The sequence below is a fragment of the Equus quagga genome, chromosome 14, assembly GCF_021613505.1.
Source record: "Equus quagga isolate Etosha38 chromosome 14, UCLA_HA_Equagga_1.0, whole genome shotgun sequence".
NCBI classification, from domain to species: Eukaryota; Metazoa; Chordata; class Mammalia; order Perissodactyla; family Equidae; genus Equus; species Equus quagga.
In genome coordinates this window covers 86592396-86612794 of record NC_060280.1, presented here as the reverse complement: position 1 = coordinate 86612794, position 20399 = coordinate 86592396, and the positions used below count along the sequence as shown (strand labels likewise).

At 40.5% G+C, this 20399-nt stretch overlaps 1 protein-coding gene across 1 annotated transcript; it reads right to left on the bottom strand.

The window, feature by feature from the left end:
* Nucleotides 1-4394: 4394 nt before the first annotated feature.
* Nucleotides 4395-18830, bottom strand: LOC124252052 (zinc finger protein 564-like). Its single transcript, XM_046685149.1, has 4 exons — nt 18724-18830; nt 6937-7063; nt 6671-6731; nt 4395-6280 (listed from the first exon to the last, which is right to left on the bottom strand). The coding sequence occupies exons 1-4, from the start codon at nt 18724-18726 to the stop codon at nt 5248-5250; spliced, it is 1224 nt and encodes a 407-aa protein (XP_046541105.1). The 5' UTR covers nt 18727-18830; the 3' UTR covers nt 4395-5247.
* Nucleotides 18831-20399: the final 1569 nt, after the last annotated feature.

Sequence of the window (20399 nt, the reverse complement as noted above, 5' to 3'; positions counted from 1 at the left end):
CCAGAACAGGATAGCAAATATTCAATTATAGCATTAGGGTAAAGTTAAGGAAACTACCAAAACAAGGACGATCTTAGCACTCTAACTACAAATTCATAACACGAGTTGGAATAAGAAATGAAAATAATTATTTAGGAGGGGAAGAGCAAAGGGTCTAAATCAGTATTGGTCAAGTAGGTAAGAGACCACCAGAGAATAGACTATATTATACACGAGATTCTAAATACAAACTTCAGGGTAGACACTAAAATAAAGTACAGAACAGAGTCACAAGTCATAAATAAGGAAAAATCTAAGAAACTCAGCATAAGAAATTGCAGTATTAAATGGGTAGTGTAAGGCAAACAGGAAAAGAAACACAGGAAAACAACATAATGAGAGACAGATTAACAGCACTAAGTCCACATGCATCAATAATCACTCTCAATGTGAACAGACTGAACTCTCCAATAAAAAGACACAGAGTGGCAAAATGGATTCAAGAACAAGATCCAACAATTTGTTGCCTGCAGGAAACACACCTCAGCCCCAAGGACAAACACAGACTCAGGGTGAAGGGGTGGAGGACAATACTTCAAGCAAATAGCAAGGAAAAAAAGGCAGGTGTTGCAATTCTCATATCAGACCAAGTGGATTTCAAAGTAAGACAGGTAAAGAGAGACACAGAGGGACAATATATAATGATCAAAGGGACACTTCATCAAGAAAAAATAACGCTTATAAATATCTATGCACCCAACACAGGAGCACCAAGATTCATGAAGCAACTATTAACAGACCTGAAGGAAGATGTTAAAAACAACACAATAATAGTAGGGGACCTCAACACCCAACTCACATCAATGGACAGATCATCCAGACAGAAAATCAACAAGGAAATAGTGCAGCTAAATGAAACACTAAAACAATTGGACTTAATAGACATATATAGATCACTTCACCCTGAAAGAGCTGAATACACATTCTTCTCAAGTGCACATGGAACATTCTCTAGTATCAACCATATGTTGGGAAACAAGGCAAGCCTCTATAAATTTAAAAAAATTGAAATAATAAGAAGCATCTTCTCAGATCATAACTCTATAAGGCTAGATATTAATTACAAGAAAAAAGCTGAGAAAGGCACAAAGATGTGGAGACTAAACAACACACTACTGAACAAGCAATGGATCATTGAAGAAATTAAAGAAGAAATAAAAAAACACCTGGAAACAAATGAAAACGATAGCATGCCATACTAACTCATATGGGATACAGCAAAAGCTGTATTAAGAGGAAAATTCATTGCAATACAGGCACATCTTAACAAACAAGAAAAATCCCAAATAAGCAACCTTAAAGCACACCTAACTGAACTAGAGAAAAAAGAACAAATGAAGCCCAAAGTCAGCAGAAGGAGAGAAATAATAAAAATCAGAGCAGAAATAAATACTATTGAAACGAGAAAGGCAGTAGAAAGGATCAATGAGACAAAGAGCTGGTTTTTTGAGAAGATAAATAAAATTGACAAACCACTAGCCAGACTTACAAAGAAAAAAAGGGAGAAAGCTCAAATAAACAAAATCAGAAATGAGCGAGGAGAAATAACAACAGACTATGCAGAAATACAACGGATTATAAGAGAATACTACAAAAAACTATATGCCAACAGAATGGATAACCTAGAGGAAATGGATAAATTCTTGGACTCCTACAATCTCCCAAAGCTCACTCAAGAAGAGGCAGACAATTTGAACAGACCAACCACAAGGAAAGAGATTGAAACAGCAATCAAAAACATCCCAAAGAATAAAACCCCAGGACCAGATGGCTTTCCTGGGGAATTCTACCAAACTTTCACAGAGGAGTTAATACCTATCCTTTTCAAGCTATTCCAAAAAATTAGGGAAGATGGAACACTTCCTAACACATTCTATGAGGCCAACATCACGCTGATACCAAAACCTGACAAGGACACCACGAAAAAAGAGAACTACAGGCCAATATCACTCATGAACATAGATGCAAAACTTCTAAACAAAATTTTGGCAACCAGAATTCAGCAATTCATCAAAAGGATCATACATCATGATCAGGTGGGATTCATACCAGGGACACAGGGATGCTTCAACATCCGCAAATCAATCGTGATACACCACATCAACAAACTGAGGAATAAAAACCACATGATCATCTCAATAGATGCAGAGAAAGCATTTGACAAGATCCAACAGCCATTTATGATGAAAACTCTGAACAAAATGGGCATAGAAGGAAACTACCTCAACATAATAAAGGCCATATACGACAAACCCATAGCCAACATCATACTCAATGGGCAAACACTGAACGCCATCCCCCTGAAAACAGGAACGAGACAAGGATGCCCTCTATCACCACTCTTATTTAACATAGTACTGGAGGTCCTGGCCAGAGCAATCAGGCAAGAAAAAGGAATAAAAGGAATCCAAATAGGGAGGGAAAAAGTGAAACTCTTGCTGGTTGCAGACATGATCTTATATACAGAAAACCCCAAAGAAGCCATTGGAAAACTGTTAGAAGTAATTAACAACTACAGCAAAGTTGCAGGGTATAAAATCAATTTGCATAAATCGGTAGCATTTCTATACTCCAGTAATGAACCAACAGAAAAAGAACTCAAGAATACAATACCATTCACAATCGCAACAAAAAGAATAATATACCTTGGGGTAAATTTAACTAAGGAAGTGAAGGACCTACATATTGAAAATTACAAGGCCTTTCTGAGAGAATTGGATGACAACACAAGGCAATGGAAAGACATTCCATGTACATGGATTGGAAGAATAAACATAGTTAACATGTCCGTTCTACCTAAAGCAAGCTACAGATTCAATGCCATCCCAATCAGAATCCCAATGACATTCTTTACAGAATTAGAACAAAGAATCCTAAAATTCATATGGGGCAACAAAAGACCCCGAATTGTTAAAGCAATCCTGAGAAAAAAGAACAAAACGGGAGGCATCACAATCCCTGACTTTAAAACATACTACAAAGCTACAGTGATCAAAACAGCATGGTACTAGTACAAAAACAGGTGCACAGATCAATGGAACAGAATTGAAAGGCCAGGAATAAAACCACACGTCTATGGACAGCTTATCTTTGACAAAGGAGCTGAGGGCATACAATGGAGAAAAGAAAGTCTTTTCAACAAATGGTGCTGGGAAAACTGGAAAGCCACATGTAGAAGAATGAAAATTGACCATTCTTTTTCACCATTCACCAAAATAAGCTAAGAATGGATCAAAGACCTAAAGGTGAGACCTGAAACCATAAGGCTTCTGGAAGAAAACGTAGGCAGTACACTTTTTGACATCAGTATTAAAAGGATCTTTTCGGACACCATGCCTTCTCAGAGAAGGGAAACAATAGAAAGAATAAACAAATGGGACTTCATCAGATTAAATAGCTTCTTCAAGGCAAATGAAAACAGGATTGAAACAAAAAAACAACCCACTAACTGGGAAAAAATATTTGCAAGGCATATATCTGACAAAGGCTTAATATCCATAATATATAAAGAACTCTCACAACTCAACCACAAAACATCAAAGAACCCAATCAAAAAATGGGCTGAAGACATGAACAGACATTTCTCCAAAGAAGATATACTGATGGCCAATAGGCACATGAAAAGATGCTCATCATCACTGATCATCAGGGAAATGCAAATCAAAACTACACTAAGATATCACCTTACACCCGTTAGAATGACAAAAATATCTAAAACTAATAGCAACAAACGTTGGAGAGGTTGCGGAGAAAAAGGAACCCTCATACACTGCTGGTGGGAATGCAAACTGGTGCAGCCACTATGGAAAGTATGGCGATTCCTCAAAAAACTAAAAATAGAACTACCATACGATCCAGCCATCCCACTACTGGGTATTTATCCAAAGAGCTTGAAGTTAGCAATCCCAAAAGTCCTATGCACCCCAATGTTTATTGCAGCACTGTTTACAATAGCCAAGACATGGAAGAAACCTAAGTGTCCAGCAACAGACGAATGGATAAAAAAGATGTGGTACATACATACAATGGAGTACTACTCAGCTGCAAAACAGAACAAAATCATTCCATTTGCAATAACATGGATGGACCTTGAGAGAATTATTTAAGTGAAATAAGCCAGCGAGAGGAGGATAATCTGTGTATGACTCCACTCATATCAGGAATTTAAAATTATGGACTAAGAACAGTTTAGTGGATACCAGGGGAAAGGTGGGGTGGGGGGGTGGGCAAAAAGGGTGAAGTGGTGCACCTACAACATGACTGACAAACATTAATGTACAACTGAAATTTCACAAGATTGTAACCTATCAATAACTCAATTAAAAAAAAATACTGTTAAGAGAATTAAAGGATGAGCCAAAAATTAAGAGGAAATATATTTACAAAACACACATATAATAAAGGAATTGTATTCATAAAAAAAAAAATCACAACAAATACAACGTCATTTTTCAATGGCCCCTTAACTCAGGACAATTAAAACATTATTAAAAAATTAAAAAGAAAATATTTTAAATGATGTGAGGGAAAAGCACTGCCTCTTATTCTTACGTAGTACTGATGAAGGATGACTTACAGAATGACCTCACCTCAATATTCAGTTTTGAAAGTAATTAATAGAAATCCACAATCCAATGTTGAACTTTAAGACCCATGATAAATGCAGTACAGTTAAAATTTTTATAACTCTTTCATATTGAAATTTTTCTAGAGCATTATATAAAATTTAATTTCCATCAAGCTTTCTCATATTACTTATATTTATATTTCTTATTGGTGGAGTTTCACATAGAAGGATATGGGCCAATTGAAGTCCTTCCCATGCTGTTTACATTCAAGAGGTTTTTATTAAGTGAGTCCTTTCACGCCTTCAGGAAGAACTGGAATGACAAAAGGCTTTCCCACATTCGTTATATTTACACACTTTTTCCTCTAGTGTGCATTCTTATGTATCCTTTAAAATTTTCATCAGGAATAAAGGATTTCCCACCTTCCTTGCATTCATACAGTTTCTCTCCAGTGTGACATTTTCCATGTTTTCGTAGTGATCTGAGATAAGCGAATGCTTTCTCACATTCCTTACATTCATAGGGTTTCTCTCCAGTATGAATTCTTTCATATATTCGAAGAGAACTGGAAGAAGTAAATGCTTTAGTGCATTTTTTTACATTCATAAGGTTTCTCTCCAGTGTGACTTCTTTCATGTACTCAAAGAGAACTGGAAGAAGTGAATGCTTTACCACATTTTTTACATTCGTAGAGTTTCTCTCCAGTATGACTTCTTCCATGTCTTTGAAGAGAAGTGGAAAAAGTAATTGCTTTAGTGCATTTTTTACATTCATAGGGTTTCTCTCCAGTATGAGTTCTTTCATGTTCATGAACATGACTGGAAAACCTGAAGGCCTTACCACATATTTTACATTCATACGGTCTCTCTCCAGTATGAATTCTTTCATGTCCTCGAAGAGAACTAACAGAAATGAATGCTTTTCTGCATTTTTCACATTGATAAGGTTTCTCTCTACTATGAGTTCTTTCATGTTTTTGAAGAAAACTGGGAAAAGTGAAGGCTTTCCCACATTCCTCACATTTATAAGGTCCATCCCCAGTGTGAAAGATCATGTGTGATCGAAGGCTTGAGAGATTCATATATGCTTTCCCACAATCCTTACATTCATAGGGTTTCTCTCCAGTGTGAATCCTTTCATGTATTTGAAATGAACTGGGAGAAATGAATACTTTCTCACATTCCTTACACTTATAAGGTCCATCTCCAGTGTGAAAGATCATGAGTGACCGAAGTCTTGAGGGACTTACAAAGGCTTTCCCACATTCCTTGCATTCGTACGGTTTCTCTCCAGTATGATTTCTTTCATGGACTTGAAGAGACCTGGAAGAAATGAATGTTTTACTGCATTTTTTACATTCACAGGGTTTCTCTCCAGTATGAGTTCTTTCATGTATTTGAAGAAAACTGGGAAAAGTAAAGGCTTTCCCACATTCTTTATGTTTATATGGCTTCTCTTCATATTTTTGATAGTCATATGGTTTGTGCTCAGTGTGACATCTAACATGCCTAGTAAGGGATGAATGATGCATGAAGATTCTTCCACATGCACTGCGTTCCCATGGTTTAGCTCCTGTAGGTTTCTTGTTCAGACTGAGATTTGGAATAAGGCTGAAGTTTTCTCCACATTGACTACCCTCTTCACTTTCACAGAGTCTCATTATCATAAGATTTCTGTAAAAAAAAGAGAAGCAAATTATTAATGATTTCTTTATTGATGATTTTATTTGTTATATCTTAAGACTTACAGGAAAAGTTTAGGTTTTCTGCCTTTTCTGAATTCTTGGAAATTGAATACACTGAATCTTCTGCAAGAGGACTTCACCCTTGCTATTACTGAAACAGTGATATTCATATATAGGGTTTATTAATACTGTTCCCAAGTGAACTATTTTGCAGAAGTGCAACCTCTATACCACATTTCAGAAAGTATATTTGATGAAAATTTTCTAAGAATAGCTGAATTTGAAGCAAGGGTTATTTGTTTTAGTTGCTTCCTCTTAAATTTCATAAGATGCCAGGATTCTCATGTGAAGATGATGCTTTCTATTGTGTGTCACTCACGTTTGCTTTCTCCCCTGCTTTTTGTACTGATTTTCAATATCATGATCTTCCCATGTTTTTCCTGAAATGCAGACCCAGAAAGTTGATTCTAAAGTATCATCAGTTACAGAAAAATTTTTAGATTCAAACTCCATGATGAGGTATGACCATTTCTAGTTTATTTAGCAACATCTGCCTTTTTCACATTGTATATTTTAGAACCATGTTGACGGGCAAGAAACACATGTTCTCTTATTGATGCAGTGAAAGAATGTCCTCACTCTTACCTATGGAGGCCAGGATCCTGAAGGTTTCCCACATCACATCTCTGTAGAGTTTCTTCTGTGTAGAATCCAGTAAAGCCCACTCCTCCAGGGTGAAGTTCACAGCCACGTCATCAATGGCCACTGAGTCCTAAAACACCACAAATATTTGTAGAGTAGGATACATGAGCCTGACAGCACTGGGGATCTATACTCCAATTGTAGGAAGTTTATGTATGATTCTCTCATCTCCAAACGTTTATTCTATGCCATGATCATCAAAAACTCACTGTTTTTCTGTAGACTTCCTCATCAAGTTAACAGCAGTATGAACATGGAAATTACTTACACAGTTTTACTGTGATCACATTACATCATATTTTACTCTACTGGCAGGGTCTAAAGCATCTTGAGAAATGACAGAAATGCTATACAAATCAAACAATATTATCATTTTAAGACTGATGATTCATTACGGGAAAAATTCTTTCATCTTCTTCCTTATTAGCCACCATTTACAGCACTTCATGAGACAGAGTCAAATCTGCATGAGGTTTCAATGAATAAAAACACAGTACAGTATTGGAAGCCTTTTTGTCTAGTCCCATCATCACACAGAGAGTCCAGGAGGCCTGCAGAAATCAAAATTATAATAAAGCCCATCTGGCCACACTGTCCTAAAGTACTTCAGGCTATTACAAGTAAGCAGATGCAGCTAGCTGAATGTAAATATTCTTGTGGGGAACCATTGCTTTAATTTGTGTAATATTTATCATAGACTCAGTTCTTCTTTTCTCTCTCTGTATGATTTGACAGGCTCAAAAATTCTTTGGAACTTAGAGCTCAGACACAAGGAAGAAGGCATGAGAACTTAGACCACAAAATCCCTATTCTCATGTGCATCAAGGCTACTTCCTACCAATTTTTAGAACACATAGCAAGAGAATTATGTGTCATAAGAGCAGTTTCTGGTTAAATGCTAATGTGTGCCTGAGTCTTGCTGGCCTTGAGGAGCAGGTTAAGAACTGCAGATTGCAAGGGAGCTCACTGAAATTCAAAATGGTTCGATGGCAAATTTGCCCATGATTATAAATTAGGTGAAGGACTTAACAGTGGTTTCCTCCAAAATAACATAAAATCTCCATTCTCCAACATCAAGAAGAAGTGTTTCCCAACCAACCACTCCAGATGAGGCATTGCCACCTTCTGATCCTGCACTTAAGGAACTTGGAAGCTGTTATTTTTGATCTCACAACAAGAAAATGAACAAACTTGAAAGGAACGACTCTTTTGAGATCCTTGAGAGCCTTTAAGTCATAAGGCAAAGTGGTGTATCCAAAATTGGGAAAGAGGAAGAAAGGATAGCTTTTTAACATATGCTAGATATTCTCTTCTTACGAAGGCCTGTACTAAACAAAAAATCTATTTCACCAGAGTCTAATGCAAGAACAAAAATAACAAAAAAGACAGAACACAATACCCATGAAGCCGAGGAAAACCCTCTTTAACAGAGCTTTTTATTTTAAAGATTGGCACCTGAGCTAACAACTGTTGTCAATCTTCTTTTTTATTTTCCCCTTCTTCTTCCCTCCCAAAGCCCCCCAGTACATAGTTGTATATTCTAGTTCTGAGTGCCTCTGGTTGTGCTATGTGGGACGTCGTCTCAGGATGGCCTGATGAGCGGTGCCATGTCTGCACCCAGGATTGGAACTGGTGAAACCCTGGGCTGCCAAAGTGGAGTGCATGAACTTAACCACTCGGCCACGGGGCTGCCCCCTAACAGAAGCTTTTAATTATACATAATAGGGATATCTGAAGGAAAACAAAGAAACAGAAGAAACAAGTGAAGTAATAATCACTAAAATATCCTAAAATTAATGATAGCCAGAAAACTCTATATCCAGGAAGCTCAGAGAACACTAAACGATAAGTTACAAAAGTGCACACCAAGGGGTATCATGTTCAAACTGGAGAAAAATCAAAGACACAGAATGTACTGAGAAATGCCAGAGAAGAAACACACTGTAGGTACAAAGGAAAAAGATGTGAATTAAATTGGACTTCTTTTCAAAAATCTTTTAAGCCAGAATAGAGTGAAATATTTAATGTTCTGAAAATTAAAAAAACACTACTAGAACTCTCTGTCAAGCAAAATTGTCCTTTAACAATAAAGGATAAATAAGAACTTTCTGAGAAAGTTGAAAAATTGAGGAAATTTGTCATGAGTATACCTACCTTGAAAAAAATGTTTACAAATTTATCAGAAAGAATGTAAAAGATAAGGGTAGAGGATTAGAAAAAGAAAAAATGAAGGTAAAAGATATTTATATTTCTTATAATTAATATAACAGGTGATGCTTTGTTTAAAATAATATTAGCAACAATGTATGGGGCTGGCCTGGTCACATAGTAGTTAAGTTCACATGCTCCACTTTGGCAGCCCAGGGTTCGCAGGTTCAGATCCCGGGTGCAGACCTACACACTCCCCGTCAAGCCATGCTGTGGTGGCATCCCACAAAAAAAATAGAGGAAGATTGGCACACATGTTAGCTCAGGGACAATCTTCCTCACCAAAAATAAATAAATAAATAGATAAATAAAATACAATAATATTAGCAACAATATATTTGGTAATGAGAGGCTTATGGACAAGAGAAATAAATGACAGCAATGCGACATGTGACAGGGAAGGGGAAATTGGGAACAGTGTGCTAACAGGTACCTGCACACCAGGGAAGTGGTACAGAGTTATCTGCAGAGGAGGTGGGTTAGTTGTAAACATATGCTGAAAATTCAAGGGCAACCACTAAAGAATGGTTTTTCAAGACTGTGTAGCTGTTATGATGAGAGGAGAAAAAATGCATCAGAGTAAATGCTCAACTTCAGCCAGAGAAGGCAGAAAAATGGGGAAAGACAAAAAGAAATAAGCAGCAAGGGTAAAAAATGGAAAACTGTAAAACTTTTTAAATTAATCCAGCTGTATCAATAACCACTTTAATCGTCAATGCTCTCAATACAACTGAAAGGCACAGTAACATCAGATTTCAAAGAACACAATTATATGTTGTCTACAAGAAACCCATTTTAAGTTTAAAGACTGACAGATGAAGTGCAAAGGGATGGAGAATAAAAGAGCATGCCAACAGTAATCAAAAGAAAGCTGCCATGAATTATAGACAATGCAGATTTCAAACCAAGGAAAGCTGAGAGATAGAGAGGAGCATTAGATACTGTAAAAGGGTCTGTTCTTCAAGAAGGCACACCAATGCTTCTTGTGGACCTGTATAACAACAGAGGGACAAAATACATGAGGCAAGAACTGATAGAATGCAAGGAGGAAGAGATGAATCCAGTGTTATAGCTGCAAAATTCAACACTTTATATCACAAATTATACATTTCAGTAGGCAGGAAACGAGCAAGGACAGAGGTGAACTGAACAGCACTGTGCAACAGCTGGATTTCATTGTAATCTGTGGAATACTTCATACACAACAGCAGAATATACATTCTTCTCAAGTTCACGTGGAACATTCACCAAGGCAAACCACATTCTGGGACATAAAGCACACCTTAACAAATTTGAAACAACAGAAATCACACAAAACATGCTCTCACACCACACAGCCATTCCTCTAGAAGTCAAGAGCAATAAGATAGTTAGAAAAGGCCCCAATACATAAAGACTCAATACTTTACATCTAAATAAGCCATAGGATCAATGAAGAAGCCCTAAGAGAAATAAAAAACTATTTTGAACTAAATAAAATAAAAATATAACATATGAAAGGTTCTTGGATACAACAAAAGCAGTGCCTAGAGGGAAATTTATACACTGGAAAAACCAGAGATCTCTAATCAATAATGTAAGCTTCTATCTTAGGAAACAAGAAAAGGAAGAGCAAATTAAATCCATTCTATACACAGTAAAAGAAATAATAAAAATTAGAAAAGAAATCAATTCACTGTGGGAAATCAGAGAAAATTAAAACAAAAAAAGCTGGTTCTATGATAAGACTAATAAATTAATAAACATCTAGTGAAGGTAACAAAAGAGCGAAGACAGAAATTACTAGTATCAAAAAGGTAAGGAGAGGGAAATGAAAATAAAAAAAGATTTGATGAAATACAACATCCATTTATGAGAAGAAACTAGTAATAGATGGGAACTTCTGCTTCTCGAGAAAGAACATCTTCACAAAACTGTAGCTAAATATACATTTGTTCCATATGAAATGACTGTCTTTGTGAAACCTCTGAAAGAATTCACAGCAACAGAAATAACTCCTGAATTTATAAGAGAGTATAGCAAGGTTGAAGAATACAGGACTCAAGTGCTTTCCTTATATAACCAAACAATGTCAACTGATCTTTGAGAAAGAAGGGAAGGGAAATGGAAAAGAAAGTCTTTTAAACATCCACTAGTGGAAATAATGGAAACACACATGTAAACAGACACAGAAAAAAGGAATGTAGGCACAGCCCTTACACCTTTCACAAAAAATAATTCAAAACACGTCACAGATCTAAATGTAAAATGCCAAAGGAATAAACTAAAAGATAACAAAGGAGAAAATCTAGATGACTTTGGGTTTGGAGATGAATTTTTAGCAGAAAACCAAAAAGCAAGGTCTACAAAAAAAAAATTTACTTCATTAAAATGAAAATCTACTGCTCTGAGAAAGACAGTGTTAAGAGAATAACAGCATAATTCACAGAATAAGAAAAAATCTTTGTAACAGACTTATTGGATAAATGACTGGTATGTGAAATACCCAAAGAATTCTTAAAACAGTCAGAAGTCAACCCCAATTAAACAGTGAACAGAAATTCTGAATAGGCTTCTCACTGAAGAAGATGTATAGATGGGATATAAGCAATATGAAAACATGCTTACATCAGATGTCATTAAGAAATTGCAAATAAAACAATGATGTGTCACTAAACACTTGTTAAATAAGTAAAATTCAAAACACTCAGAACACCAAATACTGGTGAAGATGCAAAGCTACAGGTAAGCCTCATTCATTGCTGGTGGAAATGGAATTAGGTCCACCTACAGTGAAGGACAGGAACTTTCTCTCAAATCAAAATATACTGCTACCACATAGAGTGAGATCCAGCAATCACACTCGTTGGTATATTTTGAAATGAGCTGAAAACACACAAAACCTACACATGAATGTTTGTTGGCACTTTATTCATATTTGGCAAGAGTTAGCATTTAAAGTAAGATTTCCTTCAAGAGTCGAATAGAAAAAACAAACGGGTGCATCCACACAATGAAATACTGCTCAGTGGTAAAAAGAAACGAGGTATCAAGCCATGAAAACACATGGAGGAAGCTTAAAAGCATACTGCTAAGGGAAAGAAGGCAATGTGACAAGGCTATGTAGTGTGTGATTCCAAGTACAAGACATTCTGGAAAAGACAAACCATGACCAGTAGAAAGATCTTTGGCTGTGAAGGATTTGGGGGTTGGAGGGAGGCATGAGTCAATAGGTGGAGCACAGACGAGTTTTAGGGAAGTGAAACTACACTCTATGATACAGAAATGATGGACACATGTCATTAGACATTTGCCAAAACCTACACAGTGTGTAACACACAGAGTCAATGCTAATGTACACTGTGCACTATAATGCATCAACATGGGCTTGGAAATTGTAACAAATGTGCCACAGTGATACAAAATGTGAAAAAGAGTGCAAACTATGTGGATACAGAGAGAAGGGTTATGTGGAACCTTTGTAAATTTTGATCAATTTTTCTGTAAACTTAAAACTGCTCTAAAAAAACTTGAAATCTTTCCAAAAAACATGAAGACAGAGTCCTTATAATTCACCCTTGATGACTGAAACAAGACATCTCTCATTCAATGAATTTCAACATATTTCAATAAGCCAGAATGGTGCTCTATGAGCCTGAGACCCAGAGGGGAGGGGAAACTTCCATCAAACACCTTGTTGGAGAGCACAGCACTGTATCCTCTGAGAAGCGCCATGGTCACTATCAGTAGTGTCAGAACTCCAAGGTGGATGGAGTGTCCTGGTGGGTTCTTGTGTTGTACAGACAAGGGTTACCTTCATTCCTATTTTGAGTATCTCTGAGTCAAGAGATTCCTAGAGTTCTTTTAGCACAAAGGGGAATCTCTTAGACAATCATCCAAGAGTTTGTAAGCATATGCAGATGAGACTAATTTTTGGCCAGTAGAAAAATGACTGCCTGAAGTTTGGTTAGCCCTGGTGACCCTTGGGTTTGATGTTTCATCAGAGACATCCCAGTTAAGGGATGAAGAGCAGCAACTCTCCACTGAGCTCCATCATGTATGAAGGTCTATTATTGTCCTTAAAGACTATGCACTCCCCAGTGCTTTGCGTTCAGTTAATTCCAAGGAACCACCAAGGGAACCAAGGTGTCTTGGAAAAGGGTGACCTCCTCCATCACCTGAACATCTTTCAAGGAACTGAAGAAGGAAATGCCATTCTCCCCCTGCAGGTGGCATAAGCTGCAGGGCCAAGGTTAGGCTCCATCATATCACAGGTAGGTGCCAGTCACTGGACTGAGCTGGCAGGGTGCTGTCTCCTGGACCAAAGGCATAACAGGCTCCCGGGTAGAGGGTCACATGCTCAGTGCTTGTGAGAACCTCTATTTGCAAGAGGTCTCAGTTCCTGGAGATAACAGCAGCTCTAACGGCATGTAGTATGGGACATGGGGCAGTTTCTTGCATCAGAAGCCTGTGGACAACTTAAGGCCCTCCTCCAGAGAGCCTCACATCACTGCCATCAGGGTCAGAGGCCTCCTCCATGACCACTGGTTGCTTTATACAAATTGAGGAACGCAGGCTTAGGTCAGGTTTAAACTAATCCCTTTGCCATGCCAAACTCAGACTGTGGGTGTGGTCCACTATAAGCCAGAGGGTCAGGATCTTTGTTGCAACAGATGCAGGGGTGGCAGCAGTTGTAGAGTTACTTAGGGATCCTCATGAAGCCTCTGTGATCTTGCTACCTACTGGCTGCATTTTCCTGTCTCTTTTTCTCTGAAATAATTGCTCTTTAACCAGTAACCGTCAGGGGGGCTCAGCTCATTCACAGGTATGATCATCCATTTAACCCCAGGTCTCAGCTAATGTCAAGGAAACAAAAGCCTCAGTCTCACCTTCACTCTAAACACACAGATTCCACTAAAGACACTGACAGAGGCCACATTCCCACATTGCCAAGGATAAGGAAAAAACTGCCAAAAATTCCCAAACTGCCTACTTGGAGTCCTCTGTATATAGAACAGAGGCTTGCTGGGGTCAACAGTGCAACACAGGGCAGCACAGCGCCCGGGAGAAGCTGCCCAGCAAGCAGCAGCCCACAGTGCAGGAGCCTCCAGGCTTTCTCATCAGCCTGTCCAGGTAGGAAGGCCCAGGGGAAAGGGAGGGTGAGGCTTAAGTGTTCAGAAGTCAAAGAGCAAATATGTGGATCTTGGCAACTGGATACAAGAACAAGCATGGGTAAGAAAAATACACATTCACACTGGCTTGTTTTTATATAAAGAAGCACTAACAGGATGGTGAAGCAGTGATCAAAACTGGTCATGTAGGGAGGCTGGAGTCAGAGCAGAGGAGTGGGGCAGGACGTGCAGGCAGGGAGTCTCCTTAAGTGAGTTTCCTATCTTGGGAAATTTTTAAACCTTCCTATGCATTATTTATTTAAAACCAGGAGAGAAATTTATATACACCATATTTCCTATGCTTGATCATTATTTTAAAATAACTTTTACTTAAAAATTAATTTTGGAGGCCGGCCTGGTGGCCCAGCGGTTAAGTGTGCACGTTCGGTTTCCGCAGCCTGGGGTTCGCCAGTTCGGATCCTGGGTACGGACATGGCACTGCTTGGCAAGCCATGCTGTGGTAGGCGTCCCACATATAAAGTAGAGGAAGATGGGCACGAGTGTTAGCTCAGGGCCAGTCTTTCTCAGCAAAAAGAGGAGGATTGGCAGCAGTTAGCTCAGGGCTAATCTTCCTCTAAAAAAAAAAAAAATTACTTTCATTTTAATGTTTCTAAATAGGAAACCACTCCAAGGTTTAATCCATTAAACGCTCATGGCGATAAAGCTGCAAACCATAAAAAATTTACAAATCCCTTTCCAAAAAAAAGGACAAAGGGCCTCACAGTTTGTCCCTCCAGTATATTTACACTGTGGATATTATCAGCATGGAGTAGCATATTGTAATCCATTAGGGGTTTGCAATTAAGCCCAGAAATAAACTAGGAATTCCAAAGATTTTCATAAACTTTGACCTGTTTCCTCAAATGAAAAACAGGAACTCAAGGGGTTTTTCCTCACATCCATTAAAACAGGAATTCACCCGCCTTAGTAATAGTACAGCCTTTTAAATGTCAAAGTCCTCTAGGGACATGGCCACACAGAAACTGACCTAAAAATAAAATACAGACTTGGAGCTTAAATACACACATCTCACATCTTGAGGTTCTCTTGCCTAAATGGAACACAAATTCTATTTGGTTCCACAATTTTCTTCCCTTACTCACATAATAACTCTCCATCAACTTAGATTTTAAAACTCCAAGAGCAAACAAATCTAGAATAAGAGGGCTGCAGCCTTCAATTGATAAACGGATCCAAGGAGACACAAATATGCAGATCAGCTCATAGAAGCTTCCTGCTTGCCTACAGTTCAAAAGGAAAACCCACACTCAGAAAGTTAACCATATTCCCCAACTTGCAGTTTAGACTCTCTTGGCTGAGATGTAACCCCTGGAGGGGGTCGGTCCCTGGTGAAGGAGGGTGGGGACCTGAGCAGCCACAGGAATGAACTCCGGGAGCTCCCAGAGGACAAGTAGGTTTAATAGGACAAATTGGGCTGTTAAAAGCACTGGAATAATCAACACTTCACTAACTAGGCTTCCTCTACAGTTTCCAATCCTACAAGGCCCTGGGTGAATTATATTGGGCCATGTTAACTACTTTATCTGGGGGTAAGGTCCCTGGGGTCCCAATTTGTCAAGCCAATTTGTAAGTGACAAAGACTTCATTTAATTTTAACTCTTGCTCATTGGATCAGAGCTTCGCAGCTCACTATGGGATATTTTAGGACAAAGGGTGTTATGACCATGGAGAATTTAGGCAAGACCACAGTTCTGATGGCTAAAGATGAAACACTTGTCCTATTTGTCCTCCGTATTATATTCATTAACACCACTAAGATCATCAGGGGCACGTTCCTTAAATTTAGTGGGATCCCAGGTGTAACTGTAAAATGACACCTAGTGCCACCAGAGTTGGGAGCCTCCCCTATAACAGCTGGTTGCTTTATAAGGTTTAAACCCTGGGCTTAAGTCAGGTTTGAACTAATCCCTTGTGTCACAGGGGTGCCATGGGTGTGTCCCCTGCAACCCAGAAGGTCAGGATCCTTGTGGCAGTAGAGGAAGGGGCAGCAGCAGAGGTACTGAAGGGGCCTGGGGAGCCCTCTGGTGTTAGGAGTGTGGACTCAGCCTGTCACCTGCTGCCTGCCTTTCCCTATCTTTTCTCTTTTTCTTTTAAATGACAGCTCTTTCAAGAGTGACCAACCATCTGACTGACCCACCTCTGGCAAAGGGTATAGTCCCTGTCTACCCCCCCATCCCTGGGGTATGTCAGGCCAACACAGCTTCTGTCACAGCTTCACTCTAATACATGGAAAAATCCCACCAAATCACTGACCCAGGACTCATTTAAGGAGGCCCCAATCTCATATTCCTGTTTCCAAATGCCTATGAATTCTTTAAACTGCCAACACTGGTCAGCTGAACCTAGAACTGAGGTTGGTGGGTCAACAATGCAACACAGGGCAGCACAGCTCACAGCCCAGCTCCCCAGCAAGCAGCAGCCCACAGTGCATGTCACCATCAGGCGGCAGAGCAGCAGAGCAAGTCAGAGCAAGACAAGACAGATCCAGGGGTGGGGTCATGTCTGGACATGCTGCTCAGGGGGCCAAGTGTTATGGTCACCTGCAGAGGGGTGGTTCCCTTATTGAGACTGACGCCAGGGGCCAGGGTGGCACACACACACCGTAGGAAAAGGCTTAGGACTCACATAAGGTCTGAGGGGAGGGCAGGGCCAGCCTCTCAAGCAGCTCTGACAGGGCTCAGAAAGCAAGGAATGGAGCCCGGCCTGGGGCTTCACTGGGCCTGGGGGTGGGGCCGGGGCAAGAGCTCTGCACACAGGCCAGGGGCTGGGGTGGTGGGAATCTCCTGCCTGCTCTAGAGGAGAGAATACCCAGGCTTCCTCCTCAGCTTGTCCAGGTGGGGGCACAAGGGGAAGAGGGTGGGTGAGGCTTAAGCTGTGAGCAGTCACCTAAAAATGTGGAGTCTGACTGCTCACTACAAGGACAAAGTGGGTAAGAAAAATATGCATTCCCATTGATTTATATAAAGAAACACTAACAGGAGTCTCAAAAAATGATCAAAACTGTATTGGGGGTGGCTGGAGTAACAGTGCTGGAGGGGACCAGGATATGGCAGTGAGTCTTCTAGAGTTCCACTTCGCTGTCTTACAGATTTATTTCAAATAAACAAAGAAATTTATGTGTGCTATATTTTACTATTTAACAGTCTTTAATTTTAACTTTTGCACATAGGAAACCATTCTAAGATTTAAATCCTTTAAACACTATTGGTTACAAAAAATGAAACCATTCAAAATGAAAATTTTCAAATCTCTTTTTTTCCCCTGCTTTTTCTCCACAGATCCCCCCAGTACACAGTTCCATATGCCAGTTGTGGGTCCTTCTAGTTGTGCTACATGGGACGCGGCCTCAGCGTTGGCCTGACCAGCGGTGCCATGTCCAGGCCCAGGATCCGAAAAGGTGAAACCCCGGGCCACTGAAGCGGAGCGCACGAACTTAACCACTCGGCCACAGGGCCGGCCCCTGATTAAATAACTTTTTAATCATTGAAAAACTGAGACTAAACGAAACTGAACCTATCTTTTAAAGCTGACAAACCCAGGGAGGGGCAGTGCTGACTGGACAGATCACTTGGAAAAGTTTGCCCAGAGGAACCTCCAACCAAAGGACATAGGATTGAAGGTCTGTGCCCAGGACACAGCCTGGGAGGAGAGGCCGAAGGAGTTCACACAACGCGCTTCCAGGCGGGGATTCGCTACTTTCCTGTCATGTAAAACATCCACAACAGGGAACAAACCCTTTTAAAATGGCCGCCCACTGACTGTGGGAAAATTATAAACAATTAAAATATCGCGTCTGTTTGTAGTTGATGACGATGCTGTGAATCGTAGACGGGAAGTTGGGGTCCGGGAATGCGAGGAGCGATCTAGAAATTTGGGGATTTATTGGTTCTAGAACGAGCTGTGGGGACAGGGTCGTGGATTTGAGACCCTGGTCGCCAAACATTTAAAAAACTTGGGAGGAAACGAGTCCCCTCCGAGGAGAAAGGAGGCCCTGGGGACCCACAGACCGCAGGCCCTCCGCGCACGGACCCCGCAGACCGAGGCCCGACTGTCCTGCGGGCCCTCCCGCGGGCCCCGCACCGTCTGGGACACGCGGGGCTGCGGGCGCACAGCGGCCCAGAGACGCTCCGGCCCAAGTCGCCGCGCGCAGGGACCACAGGACGCCCGGGGCCCGGCTGCCGGCCCCGCCACCACGCTGCGGCCGGAGGGGCCTGAGGGCCGAGCGGAGCCACGGCGGACTCGGGGCCGCAGACCCCGGAGGGGACCGCGGGAGGCCGGGCCCGCCCCGCCGCTTCCCACCAGCCCCTCGTGCCCAAAACCGTGTCTCCGAACCCCCGGCCAGAACCCTCACCATCGTTGAGTTTCCTGGGCCCCCTGAGTCCTTCCTATGATTCAGGTCTGGTCACGGCGCGACAGACTCTGCCACACAGCAACGTGGAGCCTTTAAGAGCAGGCAACCTGTGACCGGAAGGACTGTGGAGCGACAGGAAGTCGGAAGTGGTTGCGGACCGTCACCCCGCCCACCTGCCCCGAAGCCGACCCTGATTGGACAGTTCAAAAGGCTTCAGTCCTGAATGACAGCGGGATGGAGATGACGTGTCTGAGCCAACCCAGAGTTGGAAATTGTCCTCTCTCCGGGATATTTCCAATGAAATGCAATGCTACGAGGCCCCTCGGGGGAACTGTGACCTTTCGCTGCAAACACACTTAAAATCACCTCCCTGTATATAATAATTAGTCTGTCTGTACTCTGATCTTTGATCTTCCACCCAATGCTTCCCCACCTTCTCACAAATCATACTTTAAAAAATCCTATGACAACATGCTACTGAACAACCAATGGATCTGTTACCAAAAGTTCGGTCTTTGATCCCAATGTCAATCCAAATAACGAGAACCGAGTCTTGGGAGAAAAAGGGAAGCTTTACTTTGCCAGGCAGAGGGAGAAAAGCAAGGGCTAGTGCCCCAAAAGTTGCTTGCTCCTAGTTAAGAAATGGGTAGTAGTTTTTATTTAGGGTTTTAGGTGGGGAGGGGGGCGTGGACTTCTTGGTCAGCATTTTCCCATCAGCCTGTGTCTGGAGCTGCTCTCTGTGGAAGAGATAGAGGATTTCTCAGATGAGTCATTGGCTGTTAATCTCCATGGTGGAAGGTAGACTCTGACGTCAGGAAGCTGAGGAGTTGGGCCTGGGAAGCTTCAGTTTCTTGATATTCTTTGGACATTAGTTTCTCTGTAAAAGAACTTCAAGGTCCTGGGATTAGCTACAACATCAGTGGGAGCCCAGGTTGAGGCCATCTGGGCTTTAACAATTGGTAACTTCTATTTTGCTGTAAAGCTCAGGGAGTTAGAGGTTAAAGAAACAAACGTTTACATATAAGTGTAATGAAAGACCCTGGGAACTAGGAATGCAGGTTTTTAGTTTTAATCCCATACATGCCAGGTTCACTATAGGCGAACGAATACCAGGCCTGATATTAACTAAGAGCCAGTAACAGATCCTTGACGAAATAAAGGGAGAAATCAAAAAATATTTGGAGACAAACGAGAATGAAAACACACCATACCAACTCTTATGGGATGCAGCAAAACCTGTCCTGAGAGGGAAATTGATAGCAATACAGGTCCATGTTAACAAACAAGAAAAAGCTCAAATAAACAATCTTAAGCTACTCCTAAGAGAATTAGAAAAGGAAGAACAAACAAAGCTCAAACTCAGCAGGAGAGAAGTAATAAAAATTAGAGCAGAAATAAATGAAATTGAAACAAAAAAGACTGTAAAAAGGATCAATGAAACAAGAAGCTGCTTCTTTGACAGGATAAACAAAATTGACAAACCCTTAGCTAGACTCACTAAGAAAAAAAGAGAAGTCTCAAATAAATAAAATTAGAAATGAAAGAGTTGAAATTACAACAGACACCACAGAAATACAAAAGATTATAAGAGAATATTATGAAAAACTATATGCCAACAAACTGGACAATCTAGAAGAAATGGATAAATTCCTAGACTCTTACAATCTCCCAAAACT